This window comes from Chironomus tepperi, unplaced genomic scaffold, assembly GCF_022539635.2.
Source record: "Chironomus tepperi strain 1889 unplaced genomic scaffold, CSIRO-AGI_Ctep_v1 contig_219, whole genome shotgun sequence".
Lineage (NCBI taxonomy): Eukaryota > Metazoa > Arthropoda > Insecta > Diptera > Chironomidae > Chironomus > Chironomus tepperi.
Genome location: NW_027226341.1, coordinates 371,223 through 383,368, shown reverse-complemented (window position 1 = coordinate 383,368; position 12,146 = coordinate 371,223). Strand labels below are relative to the sequence as shown.

At 27.0% G+C, this 12,146-nt stretch overlaps 2 protein-coding genes across 4 annotated transcripts; one reads left to right on the top strand and one right to left on the bottom strand.

Annotated features, from left to right (window-relative positions):
• Positions 1-202: 202 nt before the first annotated feature.
• Positions 203-6,955, top strand: LOC139090604 (alpha-tubulin N-acetyltransferase-like). Of its 3 annotated transcripts, none has more exons than XM_070640374.1 (10): positions 203-301; positions 1,164-1,359; positions 1,804-1,868; positions 1,927-2,014; positions 2,490-2,734; positions 2,794-2,908; positions 3,046-3,155; positions 3,321-3,361; positions 4,987-5,030; positions 6,008-6,953. In XM_070640374.1, the coding sequence occupies exons 2-10, from the start codon at positions 1,253-1,255 to the stop codon at positions 6,597-6,599; spliced, it is 1,407 nt and encodes a 468-aa protein (XP_070496475.1). In that variant the 5' UTR covers positions 203-301; positions 1,164-1,252; the 3' UTR covers positions 6,600-6,953. The 3 variants fall into 3 exon arrangements, with proteins under 3 accessions (XP_070496475.1, XP_070496477.1, XP_070496476.1); XM_070640375.1 differs by having other exon boundaries at positions 220-301; positions 1,245-1,359; positions 6,008-6,955; XM_070640376.1 differs by lacking the exons at positions 3,046-3,155; positions 3,321-3,361; positions 4,987-5,030 and having other exon boundaries at positions 6,008-6,947.
• An 842-nt stretch (positions 6,956-7,797) lies between these two features.
• Positions 7,798-11,255, bottom strand: dos (daughter of sevenless). Its single transcript, XM_070640373.1, has 6 exons — positions 10,504-11,255; positions 9,969-10,308; positions 9,492-9,907; positions 8,642-9,421; positions 8,473-8,568; positions 7,798-8,404 (listed from the first exon to the last, which is right to left on the bottom strand). Exons 1-6 carry the CDS (start codon positions 10,585-10,587, stop codon positions 8,123-8,125), a joined length of 1,998 nt encoding a protein of 665 aa, XP_070496474.1. The 5' UTR covers positions 10,588-11,255; the 3' UTR covers positions 7,798-8,122.
• Between the last annotated feature and the right edge of the window lie 891 nt (positions 11,256-12,146).

The window sequence follows — 12,146 nt, the reverse complement described above, 5'->3', positions numbered from 1 at the left end:
AAGAACATGTTAAATTTAAGTCTGTCTAAAATAAGAATAAATGAAATACTTCTTTATACAAACTTAATTTGAGCACGGAAGAAATTCATGACATGCGCATGAATTTCCAATACAAAAGCACTATATGAAAACATGTTAACGCTAGAAGAAAAAAACGAAAACTATTTGGAATTGGAATCATCAGTTTAAACAGTTTCATTCGCGTTGTCATAAGAATAGATCGTTTCTCCGCGAATATTATTCCTTGTTATTTATTTAGTCATATTTTCATTAAATATATATATTCAAAATTTGTTAAAAAGTAAGATATTAAATATCCCAAATACTTTGTGATTAGTGGAAAATTTCCATTCATAACTTTAAATACTATTAAATAAAATTATAATCAACACCTAAATAAATTAAATTAAAAAATAATTCGAGCAATTTAAATCATTTTTTTTTTTTTACTTTATCAATAAAGTTTTCTGGTCTGTAAGCTTACCTAATTGTAAAGTTTTAGCAAAACACTTGATTTTTGTGAATAATTTAAGTACAAAAATCTGTTATGTTCAAAGTGGATGATTTTCTATACTTTATGATACCGCTATGTTAGAAAATATACATCTTTTTTTTGTTTACTCAGTTCCATGATTCCAAACTTTCTTATTCATATTTTTTTATGAATTAATCAGCTTTCATTCCGTACAATTTTTGACTTTAGTTAACTCTTTAAAATTTAAATATACGTGACATTGTACAGAGAATTACATCTGATAAAATTAGATTTGATTTTCAAGTCTAATTGAATCTTAGTTTAAAAAAATTATATTAACAGTTCACTTATTCACTTATTCATTCTGATGTACAACAGCTAAAATTAGAAGAAAAAAACTATAAAAATTAACCAGCATACATTGAGATTTCCTTATATAGAGGAATAAAGAAAAAATTACTCATGATTTACTTAAGGTCATAGTGTTAAAAATATCGAATATAAAAACATTTCATATGACAACAAATATGTCGTCAGTGTATTTGCATTCCTACATTGTTCGTTATCTCATCGTCAAAATTAATTGTTGATGAAACAAGGTGTTATCGTAAATTAATTAAATAAGTTTAAAATCATCAATTTAAACTAAACTTATAAAAGTTTGATTAATTAAGATTTATATTTTTAGATCATTGTGAATTTTGTGCATTAAAAATTTATTTTCACTGACTTTTGTGCAATAATCATAAACGAAATTTCGAAATATCAGAACAAACAATGGAATTTCGCTTCAATATCAATAAAATCTTCAAGAACAACATCAGCAGAATTGGTAATTCCTTATTACCAGCTGCATTTGTTGCACCTGATAGGCGAAGTGCTTTGTAAGTAAAAATTAATAAATTTTGTATAAATTACATAAATATTTTAAAAAAAAAATCTTAAACACATGCATTAGTATGTTGTTGTTGACATATAAAAAAGTAGTGGGCTACTATATTTAGTGCTTTTAGCCTTATGAAACCCATACATAGTTTAGAACTTTTAGAATAAAAAAATATTTTTAACTTCCCACATCAATAAAAAAAAATAAGTGTGAGTCACAAAACTTAAATTTAAACACAAAAAAGTGTTTAATACCATGTTTGGTATGTTGAGAGTTGTATCTATATATGCAGAATGGAATGAATGTAAGCATGATAATAGCAATCTGCTAATCAAACATTTTTATTTTCAAATCTAGTTAATTGATTTTTTTTTAATTTACAATTTCTAAAACCGAGACATTTAATTGTGTTTATTTCTTTTGTTTATTTCAATTTATATAGAGATGCGACTGCTTATGTTGCGGAGATAATAAATACTATTGGACAAGCATCAGCAGCAGCACAAGGTCAATGATTTTATTCACCTTTGTAGCAAACCATAATGACAATTATTCATTGTTTTAGGTTTGAATCAAGCGGTTACGACAGCTGATCGACTGCGGAATTGTGATGAACAAGTTGTATACTTGATGACTGAAGATAATGGAAAGAAGTAAGTTAATTGTTTTCACATTTTTGCTTTATTTCATTTTTGATTAGAAACTTATAAATGGAGAATCATATTTATTTCCAATTTTGACTCTTTCGTTTTCTTAATGAACAAAGGGGTTCGTTGACCTAATTAATTTTTTTTTATTTAACAAGTTAACCATTAAGAAAACTTTATTTCACACGATACATACATTTTCTTTTGATTTCAATATGACGTCATGAAATAGTTTCCTGTAATACGTTTGCATTTATAAAGTAGCTTTTCATAATTTATTCAGTAATATTTTATTGTATATTTTACCATAGCGCTAGCCTTTTCTATTATATGAAAAGAATTTTCAAGCTTGTTAAAGCCGAAAATTTGGAATTTCCTCGACTACAAATTCTCTTATTTAACATTCTAAATTTTACCTACCTATATAGTATTAATACTGATCATAATATGTGTTTCTTTGGAATTTTTTGTTTGATTACAGTGGACTTGTAGTTGGCCTTTTGAAAATAGGACGTAAATCATTATATGTATTTGATAAATTTGGTGACACAAAGCATCTTTTAGCTCCTTGTGTTTTGGATTTTTATATTCATGAGACTCGGCAGAGAGCTGGATTGGGAAAAGTTTTATTTGAATATATGCTGGAGTATGAGAATTTATTACCCGAGCAACTTGCAATTGATCGACCAAGTGAAAAATTATTGTCATTCCTTAAAAAACATTATGGTATGATGTTCAATTGATATTGACTATGTTGTAATAATTTTTTTTTTAAATTTCAATAGCATTAACTGAAAAAATTCCACAAATGAATAATTTTGTGATTTACGATGGATTTTTCTCTGTCCAAGATTCTCAGAGGGATGAAATGAAAGCATCGAACATGCATATTACAGCTAGGTAAATTACCGATAATAATAAATTCTAATGATAAACCACACATTACTAACCTGAATCATTTTGTGTCTAATTGCTTAATTTCTAATTTCATTAACTAACAATGATCATATCATGACTTCTAAATTATTTTTTAAAAGTCTGAACTCAAAATTATTTGGGCCCCAATTTATAAGTGAAGAGAATTCACATCGTCGATCCAATTCACGATTAAGAGAAGAGACACCAAAAGTTCAGAGTCAAGTATACGGTAAGAAATTTGCTAATAAGAACGCCTAATTCTGATTAATTTACATTACCTACTTTTGCTTTCTTTATTTATGTCATAATGCGTTATTGTGAATATATTTAATATTATTTTTCTAACAAAATGATACAACACTCAATAACATTACACAAAAAAAAACATACACAGGAAGATATGGCGCCCCGCGTCCTGGATGTAGCTTAAACCAGGTATTATGCTTAAATACAATTATTAATTGTGATGTCCATTTTTAAAGTTTATATATTTCTTTCTATGTTTAAAATACTTGATCTCGATTTATTTTTTATTTTATTGCTCATTTTCAAATCATTATTTTGATTGTACTCAAACGGTTTTTATTCCCACAAAATTATAAGACTAGTTACCTATTTGCTATTTGTATATCACCGATTTAAGTTACAATAAACGGAAGGAAGAGAGCCGTTGAGCTTTTGTTCATTTTCAAGCTGTATAATTTATTCTATCAACGCGTTTGTAGATACAATCTTGAAAAAATGCTCAAGTTTTATAGCAACTCATAAGACATTACCTTCTGCAATATACTTTAGTATACATAAATAAAATTGCTGTTACGATAGTATGCCAAGTATGCAATTTTGTGTAATAACAATGAAGTGAAAAGTAAGGAGTGTTTTCGTAATTGATATGTTATAAACATCCTAATTAAATTGTTAATCTAATAAAGCTTAGTAAAATCTTCATGATTTAACTATGAAGTCCTTTTCATTTATGTCTAAAAATATTATTTAGATAACTGATTAAAAAAACGTTTAGCGACTGTTCTGTTTTAGATACAGGACATAAAAGAAGTTGTTTTAATCTTGCAAACAAATCTTCAAAAAGCTGCAGTTCTTGACAGTATAACTTTATTATAAAACACTATCGCGTGCTTGGTTATATTAAATGTAATGTTTTCATTCAATCACATTGAAAATGAAAGTAACTAAGGGACCGTTCACTTATTACGTTCAGTGTTGATATGGATTGCCTTTGAAAAAGGCATTGCTTTTGCCTTTGCAAAGATTTTGCTTTTTTCAAATGCAGAAAAAAGGCGAAGGCAATTTTTTCTGCCTTTGCAATGCAAGGTCAAAGGCAAAGGCAAATCTTTGCAAAGGCAGACAATTTTTTAAAAATTGCATTTTTTTTGTGCCTTAACTATTGGAAACATAAGCTGTCATTGAAAACTATCATCTTATGTAATTATGAAATTTTTTCCATTTTTATAATTGTCAAAAATTCAATTTTTTTGAAAAATTAAAGTCATTGCCTTTGACTTTGCGAAGATTTTACCTTTGCAAAGGCAGAAAAAATTGCGTTTGCCTTTTTCTGCCTATGAAAGATTTTTTTTTGAGTAGATTTGCCTTTGCATTCAAAGTAATTTACGTTACGCAAAAAAAAAAAAACAAATTTCTAGACCCCCCTCCCTCCCTCGTTACAAAATGTCGATGGAAAAACATTTTTTTTGTTTAGGCTGTTACAAAATCGCAGACACCCCTCTCCCTAAAAAGCGAACATAATAAGTGAACTAAGGTCATTTTCAAGAAGGACAAATAATAAATAGAAAAAGAATTAATTTCTTTTTTTTTACTCACATATGCTAAAATGTTGTATTACATAACTCAAACACTATATTAGCTACATAAAAAGAATATTTGATATCATTAATTTAGCCCTGTTAGGTCAAATTTTTTCCTGAATTCTAAAAAGATTGTTGCTGCATGCAAAAATTACATCATTCAACTAAAATTATATCAAATCTAATTCACAATCAATCTAATACAATATGTACCTTTATTTATCTTTTTAAATATAGATAATTCACAACAAGCCTGTCTCTTCAGTAACAGAACCAAACAGGTAAGCCAATAATGACAAATAATTTTAAGTATCCAGTGATTGTTGTACATGTATCAAAATTGTGTATACGCCATAAGAACACTGTTTCGATTCTCAATTTTTATCACGATTTATTTTCGTCTAATTTTTGTTTTGACCTTTTAGCTTAAATTTTGTTAAACAACTTATTCTTTCATTTAGGTATATATTTTTCATTTTTCATGATTTACTTTTAATTTCTTTGCAGACACATTTTCTAGTGTTCCGTATAAACCTGATCCAGAAATTGTTTTGATGCTTTACTGATATCAATTAAATTATTTTATTAATGCTTTTCATCTTGTTGTTATCTAATTTTATTATAATATGTATTAAAATAGCAATTTATTTTTTACAAAAAATAATTGGGTATTTAAAAACGATGATATTCATAACTTAATAGAATGAGGTTTTGTTATTTCAATTAGCACTTTATTTTTTTTTATTAAAAAAATCTATTTCTAAAATACCCGAACAATTTTACTTACTAGTTTCATTAATCAAATGATTAATTTATCACAAATTTCATGAATTTACGTATCAAAAAAAATAAGAAAAATTAACGAATTTCTATATTTTGTAATAAATTTTAAATTATTCGGAATATCAGATTAACCTTTTCTTGCCTTATACATACCTTTGTTGTTAATTAAAAATTATTAAATTATGTTTACTTTGTATAAGAAAAAAAATATGTTGTGATCATTTATACTTATGAAATTCTTTTTGATTTTTTTAACCATACTCAATAAGCTTAAACCATAAAATAAATTGGCATTATAATTCATTAACTAAGTAGAAAGCTTCATGTCAAAAGACGCTATTTTTCTTTTAAAAAAATTAGAATATTAACTAAGCAATATCCATTTACCTTTTTTCCTTTCAATCCTTATCATCCAAAAAACGACTACTATAAATTTTCAATCATATATTGTTCATGCATAAATTGATCAACACAGCCAACAAGACAACATTAATATTATCAAAGCACACGATACAAATATCCACAATGAAGGTCAATTAGAGAACGCTGAAAACAATGATAAGCTTTCACAAGAAATGCAAATGCTTGAATTAGAAAAGAACGATTCAAATCTTGAAACGTCAGCTATGCTTGAGAGTAAAAATGATAATGATATCAATGAAGATCATGATGATACTGAGTACTTTGAAAAACAAACTAATTTTTTTGACGATTCCGAACAGTTCCATCATCAACAGCAACATTTTAGAAACCATCAAAATCTACAAATTCCGGAAAGGCAACAACAATGCACAAGTCCAACTTCCTTTCAATATAACAAGAGGCAAACTGGAAAGAAAAACGTTTCTCACATTGTTGTTGGAACTGATGATAAGATTGAATTTGATCAAGTCGATGATAAAGGCTTTGGTGTTGTTAAAATAAATCGACCAATTGGTGTTTCAAGTCGATCGAGTACTCATGAACAATTAAATGATAATGAATCCATTCATTCTCATGATTCAGAGAGAACACATACTGCAGATGGATATTTTGATTTAAAATTTTATAGTCACAGATTGTGGTAAATTTGAAACGAAAATCACTACAAATTTTGAGATCTTATCTTATTAAATGAAAAGGAATCAGGTTTAGATTACTAGACATTTCATACACAATTAACTAGAAATATATTCAATAATATATTATTATTAAAAAAATGAATGTAATCACAAAATATTTTCCAAATAACAATGCTTTAATTAATTGTTGATATCTAGCACAATTTTCGTTTAGCGCACAATCTAATTGTCCAAAATTCAATTTGATTGATTTATTATTATGCTTTTCAATAACTATAAAAGGAATATGAATACTAACTTCATACATGATTATCTAATTGTTTTCGCTTTTTGCTAATATTATTTGTTGTTAAATATTCTAATATGTTAATTATTGAAAAAAGTAAAGATAGAAAATCATAAGAATAATTTTATCAGATTTATTAAACAAAATTTTATCAACTTTTTTTTGAAATTATTGCAGTGCACCTAAAACAGACTCGTACATTCTATAAATAAAAAATAAATATTGAACCAGCTAAAATATTATAATGGAATTTAATCCTTTTTCTAAAAATTTCATATTCACTTTGATGTATGTTTTTTGATGCAAAATGTTTAAATAAAGATAGAAAGCACTATAAAAAAATTTTTTTTTTTAAAGTTTGCGATTTAATTTAGATTTTCGACTCTGATCTACGATTCTGGATATACCTATGGTCTAATGTCCTGTTTTCACCCCAGAAACAAAATAAAAACATGTTGGTCTAAAAAAAAATTAATTCACTTGGAAAGTTCTGATAGTTTAAAAAAAATAAACAAAATTTTAAGCATATCGGAAATGTAAAATTTGTTTACTCAATTATTTTTTATTGGATTTATAAATAAATACATTTATTTCGTCTTATTAATATATGGATAAAAATTAAAAAATAGTTTATAATTACAAATATAATCAATATCAAGATTCATTGTGTGTGTGTGTCAAAAAATATTATTAAGATTGATATAAAATATATTTCAAATTAAGAATAATAACTGGAGATAAATATTTTGTTTGAAAATTTGGATTTTTAATATATCTATCTTTCAATAACTTTTTGATTACATCCAAGATTTTTAATTCTAAAAGATTTTTTTTAATAAAGTGAACTAAAGAATATTGTTTATATCAAAGGCACTTAATTGTTTTTTAAAAGAGAATCAAATATAAATTTCTATTTAAAACTTTTGTTATATTTTCATACGCCAAATTTTTTAACATGAATTGAATTAGGTATTACTCAAACTGAATTCCTGGTTTACAAAAATCTGAAAATTTGGAATTAACGGTAAAATATTTTAAGTGAAGAATTAATAAACCCTTTTTTGAAAAAAAAAAAAAAAATGTAATGGGGTGTAATTCATGGCCAATTGACGTAACATTGGATAAAATTTTTAATGTTTCATTTAGATTTTTTAAAAAAAAAGATTTGTTAAAATATGAGGCATTTTAATTAAATTACTTAAAAATACTTTTAATGTATTTTTTTTTTCATACACCTTGATAATCAATTTTTGATTCTTGACTTACTGGCTCGTGTCATTTCTGAATCTTCGCGGACTCTGTTGAAAGCATCAGTTTTTAAAAAATCTACAGTTGTGTATGCAACGCCAGGACCCTCTTTAATTGATCCATTAAATGAAATGTCTAAACTTGCCATATTACTAGCAATAGATGTTGCTGCAATAGATCCCAGCATACTTTTTTGTGGGCTGCTTGTATGATCCAAGTCTAAATATTGTAGTCGATCGGGAGTTTTTGGTGATAAGCCGAATGATTGATTAGATGCCTACAAATTTATATTTTCAAATATATCTTAATGATCAAGAGAAATAAAAATTAGCATATTTTTCTCACCAATGAATCATTAAGTAATGAGTCATCAACTTCTGTCAATGAGATTGTTTCTGGACCGCGTCTTTTGAGTGAATTTGTTCCTGCCATAATTTGCGGCTATATAATATATTTCGGAAAAAAATTATTACATGCGAATTAATTGTTTAATTTAAACAAAAAAATATGTTACCTTTGCAATTGATGGCTTTAGTTTTCTATCAATAACAGGTGCATTTTGGATATTTTTATTCATAGATTTTCCATTTTTCTTGGGTTTTAAAGTGCGATTGACTTCAGGAGGCGGTGGCATGCAAATCGATTCATGATCAAAAACAAAAACATTACGTTCGCGTGGTGGCGCATTTCCATAAAAATTTTTATCTATAAGCGCTGATGAACTATGAATTAAATTAGGAGTTGATGTCATAAGATGTCCGTGAATAGAGGAACCGATTTTCCCAATATCACGATGACTACCACTAAACAATTGAATGTTGTGAGATCTTGGAAAATCATAACAATCTTCTACAAAAGATGATTTTTCTTTGGGTCCAATTGATGCACTGATAGGTGAAACGTTTTCTTCTGTGTCAGATAAATCTTGTTTTTTATCGAAAACTATACTGATTCGTTTTGGAGGTAATGGTATTGGATTATTAACTGACATTTTCATATAACTCTGTCCGCTCGTAGTAATGATAGCCTCATTTTCTATAGAGCTATCAGAAGGTCTCGTTTTACGATCAATAATTTTCGGTTCATTCCATTCTTCATCCGTCGTCGAGTCACCTGAATCGGTGGGAGATGAATTGATACTTTTGGAATTTTGTTGTTGAAGATTAATTTTTTTTGGAGAATTTGGTTGATCATCAGTAAGATTGAGTCCGATATTTGTTATGTGTGAACGTGGTGTTTCATAAAATTTGGGATCTAATGAGTTCAGAGGAGTTTTTGGATCTCCATCGTTTTTCTGTTTTTATAAAAAAGAACAAACATTAATTTTAACACAAATTTGAGTTTAATAATTTTTGAGAGCTTACGAATAACACAGGACTACCACTGAAGCAATCGCTTAATGGAATGTATGGTCCTGAAGCGCGATTTAAAGTACAATCCTCCGTTCCATTATTATTGATTTTATCATCAAAACGTAATTTTAAGTTTTCAGGAATTTTTTTTATTGCCCCAGTAGATTTTATCGATTTTTCCTTCAGAGATGACTCCATGGGCAACAAGTTTGAATAATTTATTCCTTCGTTGTGATTATTATTTCGGTTTTGTACAAAATCATCGTTTTCATATTCATTGACTATTGAAAATTGTTGGTTTGTTCGATTGGATACTGCAGAAAAGTCAGAGACTGTATTTGTTAGCAATGTACTGTCAGTGTTTGTTGATAAATCACTCTGAGTAATCTCTTTTGCTTCAAAATCGTTATTTGGACCAATATTATAGTCTAGAAATTTAAAGTTTAAATAATCATGATTTAATAATTAAAAATTGACAAAAAAATTTACATTGTGCTGTTATGTTTGATGAAGAAGATGACTCATTTACACCATTTTTATCCTCTGTTTCTTGAAGGTTGCATACTTGACAAATTATCATTACCCAATCTCGCATATCTTGCTCATTGTCTGCGGCTAAATAATATGTTCTGTTTGGAGTTTTCATGTCAAACATAAATTGAAATTTTATTGTAGCTCTATCTAGCGATAATCCAGCATCGACTTGCTCGACTTGATCTAAATCGATTACTCCCTTTCTTTTCCGACAGCCGTTATCCGTAAAATATTCCAAGAAAAATTGTCCAGGCAATTCGCCTTGTTTAAGTGTAAACCATCGACGACGCCAACGCTTAAAATACCCAAATTAAATATAGTAATTAAAAGGACATACTTAAGTCTATTCAAATTCAAAAAACTCTTCATGAATCAGATTTTTTTTTTAAAAAAAATTGTGATTCAATTCCATATTCATCTTTTTTTGAAAATATTTTTCATCCATATAATAATTATGGTAATAACATCTAAAAAATGATTATTAACTTACAGCTTTGAAAATAGAACCTTTCGGATTTGGCGGAGATTTAACAAGCCATCCACAGTGATAAATTTCAACATTCTTTTTGTGCATTATACCACACTTTCACAATAATTTTCGTCTATATAAAAAATATTATACTTCCTCAAATGCTTCTGTATCATTAACTTAAAAAAAATACTCTGAATTAATGCATTTGATGCTATAGAACTGTCAAAAAATGTTTTTTGCTTATAGAATTTTTTTCCTATCACAATATGATATCACAATTAGCTATTCATACTAATATGAATTATCCAGAAACTTTTGTATGATTCCACTCATTACTATTTATCTTGATTATTATTTTTTTAATCACTCAAAAATTAGAAGTAATGGGAATACAATATTTTTTTTGCATTGTTCTCCGTTAGCAAGTCAATAGTTTTTGTGTTCTTAATGCTTTTTTGATTTCAATTTCTGATTTAAATTTATAATTGCACTTGAATTGTTTTGAATTTGAAGAGAGTATCTATTAAGTTTCAATATATTTTAAAAATTTAAACATTTCTTTTATTTTTAATAATGTCTCAAATAAAAACTAGTTTACAACTTTTTTTTAAAAAAAATGTCACGTCGACAACGATTGTCCGACTGTCTGTTCTAGTAGTATGTGCAATTTCTCGAATGAGTCATATTGATGTGATAAAACCGATTATTAACTACAGCACGACGACAAAAATAATCTATATATTTTTACAACATTATTAATTATAGAATAATATTTAGAAATAAGATCCATTTTAACAAAAATTGTATTGCATCTTTATGACTATTAAAGTCATTTGAAATTATTTTAACCGTTGCAGTAGACATGTTGTTTGTAGTTTACACAAGTGAAAAAAATTATGATCGACAAAGTATGGTAGGCATTTTTTTCTAACTAAATTATACTTTATTCAAGATCATTAGCATAGTTCAAATAACATAATTCAAAACCATAATATGCTAGGAACAACAGACTTTAACAAGTCTAAATTTTCGTGCACCCACGATTCTGAATACTCAAGTGATAAAACAAATTTCCCTGTAATTGAAAATCTTATTGATCTCAAACTATAAGAAATAGTAAGAAAAATAAAATGAATTCTATCAAAATTAATACCACTTACTCAGTATGTACTTAGTTAAAAAAAAAATCTAGTCAACTTATCCATTTTAATTGTAACTGTTTCACCTAATCAAGTAATGTCTTGCGATTAGATTTTGAATGATGCTTTTCTTGTCTAATTGTTGGATTTCACTCTTTTCAAATGAGAAATCTCCAAAGATTAGACAAGCTAATTGATTGATATCTATCTCGCTTATTAAATATGATATCATCTGCAATATTTCGGGCTAAAAGTGTGCTATGTGCAAAAAGTGATTTAAAAGTTTGCTTATTATTAGATGATTAAGATGTTATCTCTTTTAAAATTTCACACAATCTTTAATATCAACTGAGCAAGTTTTTCATGGAGCAACAGCGTGAAATCCAATAACGTTTATGTTGTACAAATATCAAAAAAAAAATATTGAGAATTAGGCGAGAGTTGACAATTGCTTTTTGAGTTTTATTTTTAGTCATAACGGTCACACTCAATTTGAATCTAGTTTCTAAAATAATGTTTTTC

Bases quoted from the DNA above. Each gene is read 5' to 3' on its own strand.
- LOC139090604 (XM_070640375.1), top strand. From the start codon at position 1,253: ATGGAATTTCGCTTCAATATCAATAAAATCTTCAAGAACAACATCAGC. The intron at 3,156-3,320 runs GTAAGAAATTTG...AAACATACACAG, and splicing joins AGTTCAGAGTCAAGTATACG to GAAGATATGGCGCCCCGCGT. The intron at 3,362-4,986 runs GTATTATGCTTA...TTTTAAATATAG, and splicing joins CTGGATGTAGCTTAAACCAG to ATAATTCACAACAAGCCTGT.
- dos (XM_070640373.1), bottom strand. From the start codon at position 10,587: ATGCACAAAAAGAATGTTGAAATTTATCACTGTGGATGGCTTGTTAAA. The intron at 9,422-9,491 runs GTAAGCTCTCAA...TTATAAAAACAG, and splicing joins GTGGTAGTCCTGTGTTATTC to AAAAACGATGGAGATCCAAA. The intron at 8,405-8,472 runs GTGAGAAAAATA...ATAAATTTGTAG, and splicing joins CATTACTTAATGATTCATTG to GCATCTAATCAATCATTCGG.